The sequence below is a fragment of the Curcuma longa genome, chromosome 5 (genome assembly GCF_044706935.1).
Source record: "Curcuma longa cultivar G26 ecotype Majalengka, Jawa Barat chromosome 5, ITB_CL_G26_1.1, whole genome shotgun sequence".
NCBI lineage: Eukaryota > Viridiplantae > Streptophyta > Magnoliopsida > Zingiberales > Zingiberaceae > Curcuma > Curcuma longa.
The window spans coordinates 9,634,956-9,653,738 of NC_133865.1; the positions used below are offsets into that span (position 1 = coordinate 9,634,956).

General features: G+C 44.2%; 3 protein-coding genes across 5 annotated transcripts; 2 read left to right on the top strand and 1 right to left on the bottom strand.

Moving 5' to 3' along the window:
* Positions 1–2,814, top strand: LOC141829094 (GATA transcription factor 2-like). Of its 3 annotated transcripts, none has more exons than XM_074716514.1 (4): positions 1–116; positions 355–447; positions 538–1,953; positions 2,046–2,814. In XM_074716514.1, the coding sequence occupies exons 3-4, from the start codon at positions 1,495–1,497 to the stop codon at positions 2,667–2,669; spliced, it is 1,083 nt and encodes a 360-aa protein (XP_074572615.1). In that variant the 5' UTR covers positions 1–116; positions 355–447; positions 538–1,494; the 3' UTR covers positions 2,670–2,814. The 3 variants fall into 3 exon arrangements, with proteins under 3 accessions (XP_074572615.1, XP_074572614.1, XP_074572616.1); XM_074716513.1 differs by having other exon boundaries at positions 1–91; XM_074716515.1 differs by having other exon boundaries at positions 1–447; positions 547–1,953.
* Positions 2,815–3,168: 354 nt separating this feature from the next.
* On the bottom strand, positions 3,169–5,390 carry LOC141829093 (putative glucuronosyltransferase PGSIP8). The gene is made up of 4 exons (XM_074716512.1): positions 4,865–5,390; positions 4,338–4,596; positions 4,051–4,252; positions 3,169–3,971 (listed from the first exon to the last, which is right to left on the bottom strand). The coding sequence occupies exons 1-4, from the start codon at positions 5,119–5,121 to the stop codon at positions 3,274–3,276; spliced, it is 1,416 nt and encodes a 471-aa protein (XP_074572613.1). The 5' UTR covers positions 5,122–5,390; the 3' UTR covers positions 3,169–3,273.
* A 4,427-nt stretch (positions 5,391–9,817) lies between these two features.
* LOC141828956 (cell division cycle protein 48 homolog) lies at positions 9,818–16,406 on the top strand. The gene is given in 10 exon segments (XM_074716349.1): positions 9,818–9,903; positions 10,034–10,196; positions 10,538–10,766; positions 12,974–13,740; positions 13,831–14,052; positions 14,377–14,448; positions 14,526–14,807; positions 14,882–15,202; positions 15,204–15,242; positions 15,908–16,406. Coding segments are annotated over 10 exon segments (2,433 nt in total). The 5' UTR covers positions 9,818–9,868; the 3' UTR covers positions 16,211–16,406.
* The last annotated feature ends 2,377 nt before the right edge of the window (positions 16,407–18,783 follow it).

Consider the following 18,783-nt stretch of genomic DNA (forward strand, 5'->3'; position numbering starts at 1 on the left):
TCTTCAAGGCTGACCTGATCGTTCAAGTCCTTCCAACATTGTACCAAAGAGGATTTTATGGTAGCAAGCTCTCATTCCCTCATTCTGCAAGGTCTCTCAACCTTTGATGAACTTTGGTAACTGCATTATTTCAGTATAGATACAGAGAGAAAATGTCAACGATTGCTGAATAATACATTCCTCTTAAGTATTTGGTGCAAAATCCATGTGAATCAAAAGCATAAACTGCACAGAATGGCTAAATTGTGCCACAAAAAGAAAACGGAAATCATATACAATACATGCATTGGAAAACTAAACTGCAGTTTTACATTACTTAACTGCTGCAGTTGTTTGACTTTATGATGCTCATAGATGTTTGTCAACGCATGGAGGCCAATCAGTGGGCAGCGCCGTATGACCAATTCCATACCGTCGTGGCCAGCCAACTGAACTTTGGAACTCGAGGTAGTGTCTCCCTCTCCTCGATTTCATTCATTCTTTCCTTCTTACTGAAGTCAAGCTTCACTGAAACCAAGTATCTCGTTTCGTTAAAAGCAAGAGAAGAAGGAATTACAGGGAGTAAAAGTGGGTGATCTTCGCCGGCAGCCCACCTGACGACGACCACGTGCCGGTGGACCCGACGCGCAGCGAGCGAGCACTTTCCCTGCTCCTGTCGGCAGCGTCCACCGGCAACCGCCACGTGCTCCGCTCGCTGCAGCCGACATTGATTCCGGTTACTTCACCGCGGTTCACCCGACTCGTCTGACCCCCGGGTTAAGTTCATCACGTGCAGGCGCTCATGGAGGAGGGGGCGCACGAGCCGGCACGTGATTCGATGCCCCCTCCGCCTCGGGATCCCCATCCGGCTCACGTGATTCGATGCCCTCCCCTCGCTCGTTTTCCTTTGTCATCTTCCCCGGCTCATCCGACGGCCCGCGAGCCCCACTCCACGAGGCCGAATAAAAAACGAGCAGCACGCGATCCGCTGAGCCATCCTCCGCGGGGCCCAGCGAGTACGGCTCCACCGCGTGAGAGTGAGTGCGGCTCGCCGTCCGGTCGCTGTCCTTGAACCGGCCGATCCGGAAAGAAACCGGACCCGCGAACCGTCGACCGCGCAAGCTGTATCCAGCGGTGCCATCTGTCAAGGCGAAGAAGAGGCGAGGCGGTGGGCCCCACGGCGTCCGACACCACACATGCATGTCTCACTGGCCGCTGGCCCCCGCCCACTCCCCCACCATGCTTCTGATCGTCTGACACGCGACGAGCTCGCTGCGGTGCGTCGGACCAGAAACAGCAAATCCCGACGCTCCTCCTCCTCCTCCTCCTCCTCCGCATCGGCGGCGGTAACTGCCCTGACACCACGTAAAAGTGAAGAAGAGAAAGGTGAGTTACTCGGCCAATGATTGACCTCAATCCATGGAATAACACGCCACGTGGCGAGCAGACACGAACTGCGTAGATACTCCCCCAGCTCGCAGCTCCACAGAGGAGGAAGAAGAAGAAGATGGATGGATGGATGGATGCTCTGCAGCAGTAGCTGCTACTTCAACGGCTTCATGCATGCCGCCATTATTAATATTATTATTGTTGCTGCTGCTCCCATCATGTCTCCCTCTCCATTATTTGTATGGCAAAGTTGATCCTCCTCTCAAGTTCTCTCTCCTCTTTCTCTCTCTCTTGGAGTCCAGTTCTGTGCTCATGGCTAAGGAATGGGAGATGATGGATTTCACAATGGGGCCGCCTGCTGCTGCACCGTTTGCTGCTGCTGCTGCTGCTTCGCCGGCGGCGGCGACGTACCTCTACGGCTCAATTCCTCCCATCGTCGATGAGCTCCTTGACTTGTCGCCGCACCGCCACGAGGATTGTTTTCCCTTGATGGAGGGCGTTGCACCGGGAGGAGCCGCCACGCCGTTCTCTGAGTTCAAACCTCTGCCGGGGTCGTCTAATTCTTCCTTTGATCTTTACATTCCGGTGAGTAGTCGGTGCGATTGAACTGCTAGAATTTTGGATGTGTGATTCGGGCAGTGTGCTGATGAGGAGGTTTAATGGTTGATTGTGTATAGCAATGCGAGGAGGCGGCGGAGCTGGAATGGCTGTCGAAGTTTGTGGATGACTCCTTCTCCGACGTGCCTTACTGTAATTCTGGACTGGGGGCAGTCACTGCGGCGGCTGCTAAGCGGGAGGCGACGACGCCGAGTAGGGCGGAGCATTTGACCTCTGTTTCCGCCGCGTGGTCGTCGTTGGTGGCGCCGGCGACGGCGCAGAACGCGTCGCCGCCGTCCCCGTCGTCGTCCTCGTCGTCTGAGTTCGCGGAAAAAGCTGGCGGCGCTGAGAGTGCTGGGAAGGGAGGGAAGGGGAAGAAGGGCGGTGGCGGCAGCGGAGGCGTACGGCGCTGCACGCACTGCGCGTCGGAGAAGACGCCGCAGTGGCGGACGGGACCGCTGGGGCCGAAGACGCTGTGCAACGCGTGCGGGGTACGGTACAAGTCCGGCCGGCTCGTGCCGGAGTACCGCCCGGCCGCCAGCCCCACCTTCGTTCTCACCCAGCACTCCAACTCCCACCGCAAGGTCATGGAGCTCCGCCGCCAGAAGGAAATGCTCCTCGTCGACGGCCGCCGCCAGGAGGGCGACGCCGCCTCCGCCGCGGCCATCTCAGAGCTCCTCCTCGGCGATTACGGGGTCTGCTGAGCGCCGCCTCCGCTCGCCGGCCGGCGGCGATTGTCGGTAGCAAATTCCCCCCTCCCCTTCCATTAGTTAGTTAATTTTAATCCAAAACTAAAAACAAGAAATTCTATTCCGTTTCTCAACGAACTGTGCTCCGCCAATATATTCTCATTGGATTGATCTCGACGTCGTAGATTCGCCGGAAATGTTGGATTTCATATTTAAATTCTTTTTTGTTTGTGCAAAAAACAATCTTATAAAAAAAGCGTGATTAATGGAGGGATGAGGAAGGCACGTGAAGTGCCTGCAACCCTGACACGAAAGCGAAAAGATCGCTTTCCGGCGACGTGGTGGCGGTGATAATCAAAATACTTTAATTGTGGGCGATTGACTTTTGACATTTTTACAATGTTAGAATCTTCAGCGGTAGATTTATTAAAGATTTGATCTTGAATGCCCTGTTGCCGTTCCTTAGCAAATTGAAGCTTTTGGCGTCGGAGAAGATGATCGGAAAAGGCTGGAATTGAGATGAGAAGATCATCGGAACTCTCGAGGAATGATAAACAAATATAGGTAAAAAAATGTTACAGATCGGTGCGAGTAAGCATCTAGTAGAGAGAAGATGATATCAGTAGAGCTTGTTGTCGGACTGGGTCATGGGGATGGACTCCCCTGTTCTGCTCGGGGAGAAGGACTCTCTCTCCAACGACCCATTCAACGACTTTGCCATGCTCGCCGCCGCCGCCCACACGGCGGGCGCGCAGCAGCACGCGTACGCGAACAAGGCCAAAGCCCTTTGCACCCCGTCGGCGTACCAGGGGGACGCCATCACGAGAAGGGAGCCCAGCCCCCCCGCCAGCGGCATCGTCAACGCTAGCGCCGGCAGCAGGAATACGGAGACCACCACCGAGCAGAGCGCCGCCACGCCGAGAGCGTACAGCGCCCACCCGGCTACCGGGTGCGCCGTCCGTGGCACCAGGAGGAAGGGGAGGACGTAGGCGGACAGCACCGACCACGCGGCGGCGGCCCTCACCAGTGCGTGCAGGAACGGGACCGTCCGCTCCGAGCGCCGGCTGTAGCAGAGCTTGAGCAGGCTGGGGCGCGCCAGGCGGGTGACGGCGATGAGACCCAGGTAGATCGCCGCCTGGATCAGCATCACCGGCGTCTCCGAGGCGTACCCGAGGGTGCTTCGTCGGAGCTCGTGCCACTGCAGGCCCAGAGGGAGAACCGGCCACGACCACCAGTACCAGGGCTTCAGCGACGGCATGCTCGGGAAGGTGATCACGCTGTTGGGGCCGCACGGCACGCTCCATCGAAGCTTCAAATCTGAGCAACGACGAACAAATTCAATCCAAATTCAGTAAAATGAGTTCGATTTCAAGCGAGAGATGGGAGCAGAGCGCACAGTAATAGGAAGCGTCCATTTGGTAACCAAGCGGAAGCCTGTAAGTTCCGGCGAGCTTGGTGCCGTTCGCCGGCGGGTGGAACATCGGCCGGTCGAGCAGCTCCGGGAAGTAGCTCACCAGGAAGCCCTGGTCGGCGCCGTCCTTATTTGTGCGTCCGATTTCCAGCTCGTGGAGCATGTCCTTGAACACCGCCGTCGAAGGCTGCGATCGATCCACCGACTTTCAAAATGTGATTTTTACGCCGAGGAATTGTGTTCGAATTAAAGGGCGGGGAATAGAATCGGACCTGGAGGACGAAGAGGCCGGTGTGGAAGATGCAGGGGTTGATGAAGACGGCGCAGAAGCGGCCGCACTGGAAGAGCTCGTCGGCGTTGCGGAGGAAGATGTTGTCGGCGTCGAGCATGACGACGCGGTCGTAGGAGACCAAGCTCCACGCGTAGAGCTTGTTGAGGGTGAGCTTGAAGCGAGTGTTGAAGTTGCCCTGCGTCACGTAGGGGTTCTTGATGTTCTCCACCGTCACCACCTTCACCCCGTCCTCCTCCTCCCTGCTCTTCCATCCATTTCATCAGCACCAATTAAAGATGGATTTCATCAATCGTGCGAAGGTTGACGATCGACGAGAAAACTCACGAATCAATAATGAGAATGATAATAACTTGAGAGAGATCATGAACGATCTGTTGAGCGTTGGTTAGTTGCAGGATTAGGAAGGAAGCGCGTCGGAAGTCAACGACAACCCATGGGGACGAAGAAAGCCTCTAAACCAATCAAAAGAAACAAGATTCCGACGTCGAAAATTCCGAGAGAACTCACATTGTTTGGACCCAACGGGGAGGGACGTCGGCGGAGGCGATGACGACGCGGTCGGCGTCGACGGCGAGCCGCGCCAGCGACCGCATCAGCACGCGGGTCGCTACGTAGAACTCGTAGTCCCGCGGTGTGCCCATGTACATCATCGCTACGTAGGCGTGGTTCCGCCCCTTCTTCTCCGCTGCCTCCGACGCCCCCAGCGCCAGCACCGAAAGCGCCACCACCGCCATCGCCGCCGCGCGGAAAAACCGCGTCCCCATCGATGCGCTACCGATGGAGTGGGAAACTCCCAAAGATACGAACTTTCACGCGGAGCCGACCGACGGCGATAAAAATCGGAACTTTGCGATTACTGAACCTTTAGCCGTGCCCGATCGATCAGCTTGGAGCTCCTCCTCACGACGAAATCAAGCTCGTTAGTGGGCCCGCTGAACGCCTCTCTCCGGCACAGCTGCGGATCCGTGTCGGAAATTGACGGCCGTAGGTTCGCCGGAGAAGAGATTGCTGCGGTCTCTGTTCTTAACGTGGAGAAGGTCGAAGAACGGGGAAGGTGCTTATATATGAAAAACAGGGGCGGAAATGGAATAATCGGAGTCAAAATAATTGTGAATAAATGTATATATAATAATAATAATAATAATAATTATTATTATTATTATTATTATTTAAAAAGGAAATGGGCCGTACGGTTTAATACTTTTTCCGCCGAGACAAGGATCATTAGGTGAACCGGTCAACCCACGTCCTCCACGGCGAGGTGAACACTACACGGAGACGCGGTCGACCGAGTTGGCATGGACCGGGCCGAGTCAACTTATTCATGCCGAACACCGACGACCAGCCGCGTGTTGCCCACCAAGATGCCAGCCAGTTCACAATGATGACTTTGGATCATTTATTACACCTTTGCCATTTTATAAATGAGAAAATAAGAAAATTATAAACGTCTTTCTTTTAAAAAATATTAAACTCAATATTTTATTCATAATTTAATATAGTGTTTTTTTAAATGTCTTTTAAGTTCAGGTTATAATGATCTTCTAGTTGGGCGAGCTTTAATGTCTCCGAGGAGATATACGTTAAGATTTATCGACGTGACCACTTCAACATTTAAGTCAAAATTAAATTAAAGAAGAGAATTTATAAAGATACGAGAGAGAGGAAAAACAAGAGGAGTGAATATGTAGTGGAGAAGAGTTACTTGGCTCATAAGAAGAAAATCATATCTTTAATTCACTTTCATTGACTATTATATATTCAACAAAAAAGAATTTTCACATGTTTGTCCTTAAAGAGGCAATTAAGAAACTGAAGAACAATAGTCGTAAAGCCACTCATAGAAGAATGCCTATGTAGGTAATGAGTGTCCACTAGCTCTCCTTCCAAGGGGAGGTTAGGGGATACTCATTGAGGAGAATTTCCATGTGGGATGTCACATACCCACCAGCTATCCATTTACAGAGTTGTTAGGGCAGTTAGGGGACAACTGTTGAAAGGATTCTCCGCTTAGGATGCCACGTACTCACCAACAGCTATCCATTTACGGAGCTATTAGGGCATTAAAAGGTGATAACTATCGAAGAGAATCTCCACATGAATGGTGCATGTTCATCAAATCATTGAGAGTTGAAATTGAATATCAATTTGACCGAACACCTAGTTTCAAGATGTGTCTCCTGAGCTCGAGTGGCTTGTCATTGGATGAACACTAAGTACTCGGGGTTTAGATTCCAAGTGACTTCCCTCAACCCGAGTGGGATGTTGTTGAATGCAAGTTAAGTGCTCAAGAAGAAGATTGGCAAATTGAGAGTGTTTGGGATGTCAATATAGAGATGAATGTTTGGTGGTCGGGAATGTTGATATAGAGACAAACATTTGGTGATCGAGACTACTGATCTCGAGTGAATTTCCTGAGCCTAAATTGGATATTTTTAGACGAAGATTAAGTGCTCATGAAAAAACATTGACAAGTCAGGAGTGCTCGTGAAATGAGTTTAGCCAGTCAAGAAGCAATGTCGGTGTTCCGGGGATAATCCAATAGGAATATAATGGTCAGACTCGAGTCCAACTCCGGTCCCACCGTCCGGGCCCCGCCTCTATAAGTCCCTAAGCTTAATTGGTTAAGTCACGAACCGTCGAAGAAACCGGTCGCCGAATCCCTCCATTCGGCGGATACCTCGCCGAATCCCTCCATTCGGTGGATACCTCGCCGAATCCCTCCGCTCAGCCATCCGCGCGCCGAATCCTTACACTCGGCTATTTACTAGCCGCATCTGTCCATTCGGCTACATACTAGCTGAATCCTTCCATTCAGCTATATACTAGCTGAATCCTTCCATTCGGCTATCTATTAGCCGAATCCTTCCATTCGGCCACCTACCGGCCGAATCCCCCCATTCGGCAGCCAGCCTAGCCGAATCGAACATGAGAAGCACTTAGACACTGGAAGCCTTGCCCCATGTCACTGATAGCACGCGGGATCTATCAAACCACCTACAGTACTCTGGTATACCTCATCATGATTTCTGACAAGTCCACACCCCCAATAGTTAATGCTATCCCTCTGCTGCCTGCACGGATAGTGACAATATAACATTTTACCTGCGATGAGACAAGGTGTTGAGGATCGTGAATGCGGCTAGAGGGGGGGGGGTTACCTCGATTTTCTCCTACAAATAGGTTAGTACGCAGCGGAATAGATACTAAACAGAAACAATGCAAACACGAAGATATACGAGGTTCGGGGATAACTTGCCCCTACTCCTCGGCGTGTCCGTAAGGTGGACGAATCCTTGATCTTCGGCAGATGTCACACAATCTCAATAGATCATTATAAGAAGGAAGAAACGATTGAGGCAAAACAATACAAGCTCACAGCACAGCCTCAACAGATGGATCACCAGCTCAAAAGAGCTTCCGCAAGAGCTTCAGAGAAAGAGCAACGAACACAACCCCCAGAGAACTCACCACCAGGGCCTATTCTACTCTCCTTCCTCTCTTCCTTTTTGTCTCTTCGTTCAAACGGCTTCTTCTGAGTTCACTGCACACTGAGCTCAGCTTCACTCACTGCCTCTTGTGCAGCTCAGTCCTGCCGTCGTCTTCTACCTGAAAACCAAACCGACAAAACTTGACCATTCCTATTTTCCATTTGAATTCAAACTGCACACTTAACAGAATATTAGCAAAGCAAAGCAAAGCAAAGCACAGAGATGATCAGAAGTCAGAGCAGACGATCAGAAATGAGTTAATCGATCAACTGATCGATTAACTGTCGCACTTATTTCTCTTTAAGCCGTGGAATCGATCAACCTAAGCCATTGATCGATTACCACAAGGCGTAATCGATCAGCTGATCGATTACATCTCACTAATTCGCTTTCTCACTAAAGCGGGTAATCTCCTGTGGGTTTTTCGAAATATAAACTAAACCCTGTTTAATCGATTCACTTTAAACCAATGTAACTTCCTTGGTTAACTTGGGTCTCACCCAAACCAACCCATAGTCCGGTCCAGAGAACGAGCTACCGAGCCCTCTCTGACCTAGCCCGGAGAACGAGCTACCGAGCCCTCTCCGACTTCGTCCGGTAGCTACCGAGCCCTCTCTGACCTAGTCCGGAGAACGAGCTGCCCGAGCCCTCTCCGACTTCGTCCGGTCCAGAGAACGAGCTACCGAGCCCTCTCTGACCTAGTCCGGAGAACGAGCTACCGAGCCCTCTCCGACTTCGTCCGGTCCAGAGAACGAGCTTACTCCGGAGAACGAGCTACCGAGCCCTCTCCGATCTTCTTCCTCCTTCTTCGTCCCTGACTTGAGCGTCACTCGTCTCGTGAGTCCGGGTCGTGCCAAGGGCACCCTCCCTGGCCTTCCTACTGACGTCCCCTGTGATCGCAGGCCACCCCAAAAGTTGCTACTGGTCACCCTCGGTTCCGGTGAAGTCTCAGGCGACTCAGGTATGAAGCCGTCATCGCCCTCAGTGTCATCTACTGTTCAAAGCCAGCAGGCGAGGAGGTCCGGTGACGTGTCAGCAGCGAAGCAGTTCTCAACCGGAACAGTCGGCTACATAGGAAATGAGCCTGGCCAGTTGAGAAGCGATAAAATAACTCAAGTACCATCACATGCCCCTCTTTTCAGTTGGACTAAAGAGCGAAGTCAAATGAAATCCGATTAAGCATGTAGCAAATGTTGTGTTTCATGTGTTATATGATGTCATGGAGGAAAAGAGGCTTAAGTAGGTAGAGTCTCTGAGAAGGCATTAATTCGCATGAAGAGAGCAACAACCCTCAAACGGATTTACCCAAGCCATATCAATATCTAAAATATATTTTTAACTCAACTTTTAAAAAAAAGTAATTAAAATTATTCAAATGGTATAATTATTTTTCCAAAACTATTCAAAAAGTGGTGCAATTTTAATAAAAAAAAATATTACTCTAAGGTATAATTTTATTCAAAGTTATTATAGACGTTTTATTTTGATATTCTTTAAAACAAACTATTTTGATGATATAAATAATTAGAGATATCTATTTTGATTGAGTTTTGGTGAATCATGTAGTTTTTTCACATATTTTAAATATTTTTTTAAAAGAATAATCCTAACTACTTATAATTGGAGTAGGACTCAAATCGGATCGCTCATCTAATCGGGTTTCCTCTTCTTCCGTCCGAATCAACGGTTGAGATCTAGTCCTTCAACGTGGAGATCCGAAAGTCTGATTGATATCGAAATCCAACGGACCAGATTCATGGCGGCCACTCGACCCTAAACAATCCGCATAGGAGTGGGACAAATGAGACATAACGTAAACCGTTGGATTATAACAATGAACGGGCGATGTACGCTCCCGCATAACGATAAGATGAGCCCACGACTTTGCTTCCTTAACAAGAATTCCTCGGGTTATCGCCCTTCGCCTATAAATTACGTCACTTCAGTCGATCAAATTTGCTCGATTACTTTTATCTTCATCTCGCTTCTTCTTGGCGTCGCTTGTTGGATCTTGATCTCGATGGCGAACCCGGGAGAGGCCTCCTCTTCCGATTCGTGAGTCTCCACTGCCTTTTTAGCTTGATTTTCGTTTTTTTGCTCGGCGATATCTATCTGGATCGTTGGGATTTTTTTTTTTTGTCTTTTTTGTTGGTTCTAATTGGATGGATGGTGGAAATTGAAGCAGAAAGGGGAAGAAGGATTACAGCACGGCGATCCTGGAGAAGAAGAAGGCGCCGAACCGTTTGATTGTCGATGAAGCGACCAATGACGACAATTCGGTTGTTTCGATGCATCCCGACACGATGGAGAAGCTGCAGCTGTTTCGCGGCGATACCATACTCTTGAAGGTTCCAAGATTGTTTCCTTTTGTTTCCTCTTAACTGTATCCGGATGCAGCTAGTCCAGCACTAGGGTTTTTGATGAACTGGAAAATTAGGGTTTTTAGGATCTTAAGGATTTGTGATAGTTTGGGGGTTTGTGGGTGATTGTGCTTCTTCGGATTATGCCTTTTCTAGCATTACATTAATTCTAATTATGTTCGACTTCTGACATCTATTGGGCGAATTTTGAATGTATACTCATTTTATTTTGCTGAGTGACTGTGAATGTCCAAAATTTGGCTGGACTTCAGTTGGAAAAAATCTGGTCTTCTTAATCTGACAAATTTTCCACTATTTGTTTTCTTCAGGGGAAGAAAAGAAGGGATACAATCTGTATTGCTCTAGCTGATGATACATGCGATGAACCAAAGATCAGGATGAACAAGGTTGTCAGATCAAATCTCAGGGTGAGGCTTGGTGACGTTGTAGCTGTTCATCAATGCCAAGATGTCAAGTATGGAAAGCGTGTCCACATACTTCCTATTGATGACACAATTGAAGGAGTTACAGGAAATCTGTTTGATGCATATTTGAAACGTGAGTTTTTATTAAATTTCTCCTGAATGATATAGATATTTATCAGCTTATGTTGTATATGTTGTTTCACCTATAGTTGGCTTTGCTACAATTTCTCTTCTAAAATTATTTTCCTTTAAGGTGATCATTCTTACCATGGTTCATGTTAATGAGACAATTTGTGCTATTGTTGCTTGAATTCATTGTGTAACCAGTTTTTCAAATAAAGAAATTATGCTGTATGCTTACACTATGGCCTTCTGTCTCATTCGAATTCAAGCTTCTATTTGGAATAAATACATTCAAATTCTAGATATTTATTCATCCCTTTGGGTTTTGAGAAAATTCTGCTTCTTGTAACTCACATTCTTTTTGTTTAGCTGAATATATAACTCTAACCTTTAATTATTTGGCAAGAATATTTCTATACTCTACTTGTCTGATTTGAAAACGGTTCCAATTGCTGACAATGTTAATTGCGATGGAGCAACCTTTCTATTTAGAGAAATCCTTTTGTGTATGAACTACAGCAAGATGGGTGCTTCTTGGTATATTTGACTTCTAGGTCAAATTAGGATACTTTGATGCTTTAACTATTTTCCTGTTCTGTGCTTGAAGTTGATTTGAACCCTCATTTGATTCGAGCAAACAATATGATTAATTGGTTTTGAGATGCTCTGCTTTCATGGCCATTTCGAAGCTATTCATTGTTAAAATGCTCTTTATAACAGTTGAATACCTGGATTCATGGGTTCTAATTAAACTTCTCTCCTGGTTCACAATCGCATCTTTCGTAGTATTTATTCATTGAGTATAGTGATCAGTCTCCGTTCTCTTATGAAAAGAGATGCTGTGATCAGTGATCATGCAATATTATATCTTTTGCAAATGTATGTATTAATTGGGTGATATTTCTTTTGCTTCTTGATTCTAGAACCCTCTTACTTCTTACTAGTGAGGGATATGCACTCAATCTTAACCTTGGTTGGATAGAAATGTAAATATGTGAGTAAATGCATATTGATATTTATTTTAAAGTTGTAGACAGAATTTATAAGATACTAATTCATTAAATTCTTTAATATGCGCATACTATAAACAATACAATTTCACGCTTCTTTAGTCCAGTGGCATTGAAATCAAAATTTAATTCTGTAATATGATTTTCATTTATCTAATTGGAGTCTCGTCATCAAAGTCAATAGTGTACAAACATGCATACGAAATTGAGAATTCATCATTGATGTTCCTGACCATTTGTGACAGTTGGCATAAGTGAATTATGATATTTTATGATGTTATAATGTTTGTCAGATACGAAAATTGACTATGTTGGAATTCCATTAACTCCTATATTGAGGATGGCACTAATTCCACCAACTTAAAGATATCACTATTTTCATTTCTATGCTAGTAGTCACTGTTAACTGAGGGCCTTAAAGAGCTGCATTGTAAAGCTTTTTCCAAGTTTAATGTAAATTAGATGCAGTTCTTAAAGCACAATAACTATGCTGATTGATTTCCTCAGCATGCAAGCTAAGTATTTATGCAAAGACTGGTCACTTGATTTTGCCTTTGTTAAATCATTCTCTATATATTCATTTAGTAATTTATGTTGCTGGTATTTGATCAATTCTGGATTTCTTGTTTACTTGCTAGTCTTCTTCATTGGTAACTAACTAATCAAGCTACCTGCCTATTTCTTGAAGCTTTCTTGCAATCATATTGTGATCTATAATTTATTTGATTCATATATGATGATTAAAAGATTCTTGATAAATCATCTTTTCTACTTCCTAAATGCTGAAATGTTGTAGCAGTATTTTTCTCATGTGAATATGTATTTAATGTTTTCATGAGCTCACATTGATGGTTCTAATTGGAGTAGATCAGTGATTCTGTAATGCGATTCAAGATTTATGCTAGTTCTATGTCTGGTTTATGCATGAGTGACTGGTTTTCCTCATTTGGTTTATGTTAGCTACATCTATCTTGTTCAGTTTCAGTCTGATCAGTTCCTAATCCTTTCTTCCATACGTAATCTTCAGGAATTTATGCATACCAGTGCGTTTTAACCCTATGTTAGGGTTTTGATATATTGGAACCACATAAAAATTTATGCTAGCTTGTTATGGCAAGACTTATTGAGGGTGGAGTTGTCTGATACTTGTGGTTTGCTTTCTTTGTTGCTTTTTTGGTTCTTTTGACAAAATTTAACATTTTTGCAGCTTATTTTTTGGAAGCATATCGTCCTGTTAGAAAAGGGGATCTTTTCCTTGTCAGGGGTGGGATGAGGAGTGTTGAGTTTAAGGTTATAGAAACTGATCCTGCAGAGTACTGTATTGTTGCTCCTGATACAGAGATTTTCTGTGAGGGGGAACCGGTAAAAAGAGAAGATGAGGACAGGCTTGATGAGGTAGGTTATGATGATGTTGGAGGAGTTAGGAAACAAATGGCTCAGATAAGAGAGCTAGTAGAGCTTCCTCTAAGGCATCCTCAACTATTTAAATCTATTGGTGTAAAGCCGCCAAAAGGTATTTTGTTGTATGGTCCACCTGGTTCAGGTAAGACATTAATAGCTAGGGCAGTCGCAAATGAGACAGGAGCTTTTTTCTTTTGCATCAATGGTCCAGAGATCATGTCAAAGCTAGCCGGTGAGAGTGAGAGTAATTTAAGGAAGGCTTTTGAGGAAGCAGAGAAAAATGCACCCTCAATTATCTTCATTGATGAGATTGATTCCATTGCTCCCAAGAGAGAGAAAACTCATGGGGAAGTTGAAAGGCGCATTGTGTCTCAACTGTTGACACTGATGGATGGGTTGAAGTCTCGTGCTCATGTAATTGTCATTGGGGCTACCAACAGGCCAAATAGTATCGATCCAGCTCTTAGACGATTTGGTAGGTTTGACAGAGAAATTGACATTGGTGTCCCTGATGAGGTTGGCCGATTGGAGGTTCTTCGCATCCATACTAAGAACATGAAGTTATCCGATGATGTATGTGAACATTGCCAATTGCTGTTACCTTGTTCAATAAATATCTTGCAGTGAATGTTGATCTTATGCAATTTGATTTATTCAATGCAGGTTGATTTGGAAAGGATTGCTAAGGACACACATGGCTATGTTGGGGCTGACCTTGCTGCTTTATGCACTGAAGCTGCTCTCCAGTGTATCCGTGAAAAGATGGACATAATTGATCTAGAAGATGAATCAATTGATGCAGAGATTCTCAACTCTATGGCTGTTACAAATGAACATTTCAAGACTGCTTTGGGATCTAGTAACCCATCTGCTCTCCGTGAAACTGTAAGTCTTTGCATTGGTAATTATAATCATTTTCAATTGCTTTCGTTTACTACATGAATTTTTAAAATAAATTGTTGCTACAAGAGTTGAAAATAAGAAATTTGAGATTGATGTTTTTTATAAATTAAACTACCTTTTTTCAACTAAAAAATTCCTATAAACTCAAATGTCTGGTTGGCAACTTGTGGCTACTGCCATATGTTTTTGAATGGCCTAAAAAAAATCCTTTTTCTATTGCTTCAAATGCTTTTTGCACTAGGGTTATAAGCCTGGTATATTCATTTGTCCTTGAGAAATGCTGATAGTTTTTTGGGTTTTGTTCAGGTCGTTGAAGTACCAAATGTCAGCTGGGATGATATTGGTGGGCTGGACAATGTCAAGAGGGAGCTGCAAGAGGTAGTTTCATGGATATTTTTTGTTTTATGACCACCAAGTGCTTGACAGTGTTTTATTATTATTATTTTCTTTTGCAGACTGTCCAATATCCGGTTGAGCATCCTGAGAAATTTGAGAAGTTTGGGATGTCTCCTTCCAAGGGAGTTTTGTTTTATGGACCACCTGGATGTGGTAAAACATTGCTAGCTAAGGCCATTGCTAATGAATGCCAAGCTAATTTCATTAGCGTGAAGGGTCCTGAATTGCTGACCATGTGGTTTGGTGAAAGTGAAGCAAATGTGCGTGAAATATTTGATAAGGCTCGCCAATCTGCACCATGTGTGCTCTTTTTTGATGAACTTGACTCCATTGCGACTCAGGTTAGCTATTGTTGTCAACTCTTTTGCCATTTCAGTTTGTCTTCAACACTAACTGTTTTGTCTTGCCCCTGTAGAGAGGCGGCAGTGTTGGTGATGCAGGAGGTGCTGCTGATAGGGTTCTTAATCAGCTACTGACAGAGATGGATGGCATGAATGCCAAGAAAACTGTATTCATTATCGGAGCAACCAACAGACCTGATATCATAGATCCTGCTCTGCTTAGGCCTGGCCGGTTGGACCAGTTGATTTATATTCCTTTACCAGATGAGGCCTCTCGGCACCAAATTTTTAAAGCTTGCCTAAGAAAATCTCCAGTGGCAAAAGATGTTGACCTGAGGGCTCTTGCAAAGTACACTCAGGGATTTAGTGGTGCGGACATCACAGAAATTTGTCAAGAGGGCATGCAAGTATGCCATTAGAGAAAACATTGAAAAGGTAATGCCATTTCTGCATTTGTTCACTTGTTCCTTTAGCTAGAGCAGGGCTTATCAGGTTTTCTTTTCAATAGAAACCAGCAACTTTGCATTTAAGTTTTATTATAACTGGGCCCCAAGGTGTAGCATAGACGATGGGTGCATGGTATTGCTGGTGTAATGGTCAGGGTCGATTCCAAGAGGTGATGACTTGGGGTCGATCTTGTATGCGTCTAACGTCTGTGTACTTGAATGAACCTCTCTCCATATCCGTGGGGTCCGGCTCTAGGGGAGCGGTTAAGGAGGCTATAACCGGAAAGAAGTTGTGTGAGAGAAATAGTGCTATCTTCACCTTGTTTCCGATACAATAGTCCTTTAATGGTACTGGAACAAGGCATTTGGAACAAGGCATTTGGAACAAGTCCATTACACTGATAGCACCAATTTGTTGAATCAATTCATCAGTTGTGCTATTGGTGTTTCAGAACGTAACCGTCAACATTTCATTGCTCACTTTTTTTTTAAAAAAAAATTATATCATATACTTGTTTTTCTTTTGAAATAGAGCTGATGTATGGATATAATTCTGGTATGAACACTTTCATAACTCTTTTTCGTCAATGTAGTTCCTTTCTGATTTTTCTGCAGTGATTGGGTTAAGAATATTCTTCTCACCTTGTTCTGCAGGACATCGAAAGAGAAAAGAGGAAGAGTGAAAATCCTGAAGCGATGGAGGAGGACGACGAGGCTGACGAAATAGCAGAGATCAAAGCCGTTCATTTCGAAGAGTCAATGAAGTTTGCCCGCAGGAGTGTCAGCGACGCTGACATTCGCAAGTACCAAGCATTTGCTCAAACTTTACAGCAGTCACGGGGCCTTGGCAGTGAGTTCCGTTTCGCGGATCGTTCTGAAGCTGCACCTGGAGCCACTGGAGCCGACCCTTTTGCAACCTCAGCTGGTGCAGCTGATGACGATGATTTATATAGTTAGTTAACTAATTTAGAAGGATGGATAAATTGTCATTATGGTACCATGTTGAATTTCCTTCCACCTTTGGTGTTCGTCGTGAGTATCCCATACTACGAATTTAAGGGCACAGGATGTGCTCATAGGCGTTAGTTAGTTCAATGATATATAATACATTGGTATCACTATATCCAAGTAAAAACCTTTGGCTTGTGATTTATTGTTGCAGGTTTTAGGAACTGATCTTGCTGCCGTATAAAAGATAAATACAGTTCGAATACGAACTGTTGCAGGAAGTGAAAAAACCTTTCACTTTTGCATTGAATAATCACTGTTCTTCTTGCATCGAATAGAACGATTATAACAGATACAGTTTGATGAGATAATATTAGATCATGGTATTGAATAAAAAATGAAGGTAAATTATTTTTTAAATTATAAAGAATTTATTTTGTTTATTCAACATGACTTTTTATATTTTATTTTAAATGTATCGTAACATTTAAAATAAAGCAACTGCTTACTTGCTAAGAGCAGCTTATTAGTACTCATGCTGCTGGTAAATGCTTAAATGTCAAAACATGAGGACTTTTGAATTATTTTAATTTTCTTTTTTCTGATATGACCATGCATTTAGGTCCTAGGCATTGGTAGCATGAGATAACTTTGCAATTTAACAGTTCATTCTGGTGTAGCTACATTTTTTGCTAGCAACATGGATCATCAATATAAAGTCTAAGGCAGAAGGTGATCGATAGATCAACCCAATGTAAATGTTTCATAGTTGTAGAGTGTTCCTCGGGGTCAATGGTGCCATGGTAGGACATCCAGGTTGTCGTCCAATTATCCACGGTTCAATCCTTAGTTATGGCGTATTTGCAGGAATTTTTCTCGAAATGAGGATCGCAATCAAAGGATGCTGGTCATCTGGATTGGCCGCTGCGTGGCTTCCCAATTTATCCTGGTGACCAGTGGGAAACTCCCGTGAGACTGAATCGGTCACTCCAGAGATTGAGTCAATACGATTAACTGGGATTATCATTTTTTCATAATTGTAGAGTACGTTTAATAATAAATGGGATGAGGTACTTCACTTTCTTAATTCATTAAAAATGTATCGTATGACGGAACAGAATGGATTGGTCTAGCAACTTAATAGGTTAAAAAAATTTCAATCTAATCAAACTTAAAATAGATTGTGAGTTAATGATTAAAAAAAATATAAAAAATATTAAAATTTAGATTAAATTAAAATTTTTAAATTTAGATTACGATTTAAATAGATTAAATTTATTAATATTTAAAAATATTAAATGCGGATTGTCAATTTAAATTAATAAAATTTTAATTTAATCTGATTAAATTATTGACCGGACAGATCTATTCAACCGACTTAACTATTGACGGCTCAGCGTGAATAAGCTAAGGGCACCGCCTTTCCCCGTGGAGGAGGAAGAAATTTTACCAGCGCCGCCCGCCTCTATCTCTTCTTCCCATTCCCCTGAATCACCATCGGAGCCGATCGACGGCGCGGGATCGCCTTACCAACCAAAGTCGCCGACGAGTGGTGGAGGCTTACGCCTCCTCTCCTCTCGCCTCTCAGTTTCGTAGTCTTGATCCAGATCGCCGACGAGTGGTAGTTTTTTTCCCCGAGACATATTTCTTTTTTGCTGTTACTTTGTTTTTAAATAAAAAATTTATTGGTTGTATTGTGGAATTAATTCAGTAGAACGACGTTGATGTTTCTCATATGTATTGTTTATGCTCGCGTTCTTATGACACTGAAACTGGACAAAAGTTTATTGTTGTCATGACAAGTTTGCCTTTAACATGGGAGATGTACATATGTGAACTAAACTCATGTACACTGTAGGCTTCTTCCAATTTGCATCAGGAAAAAAAAAAGCTGCCAACTTGATTATGTCGCTTGAATCCTGACATCATGGTTCTTAATTGCCAAAATTATGTTTTCTTTGAAAAAAAAGAAATGCATGGCTGATATTTTGTCTCTCTCTTTTTGTTATCTACTTGTTCTGAAATAAAAAATAACTACACATATATAGTGTAAGAATAGTTAACCGACTGTTACTATTTATATGCATGATCAGGCAACGTCATGGTTTGATGATCAGTCTGACTTTTAAAACATTGGCAGGAGGCATTTGAATCCTATTGATTATTAACTATCTGCACTTCCTTCATCTCCCTCACTGTATGATCCTTGATATCATTGTCATCGATTGTCGGTATGAAGCTCCTCAAGTTTTTCCTAAGATCTCATCTTATGCTCTTATGCAGCTAATGATCTGTTTGAGTTTGAGATCTAGACACATTTTACCATTAGTCCTAATTCACTTGCATACACTCATCACTATGGTATGAAATCCTCCTTCAATTCATGGTGTTAATGAACATCTTCTTGGGACACAATGCTCTCTTGTTGATGTCCAGGTCCCTTTATTCTCCCTCTAGCTTGTCAGTTACATGAAATGATTGATTTCTGTACATTTCTATTGGCATACTTTATGGAGTCTTTACATCTACTTAATTGTTAGCCATGGCTAAACTTCTTACTTGAAGCCAAGATAACTAGTTAT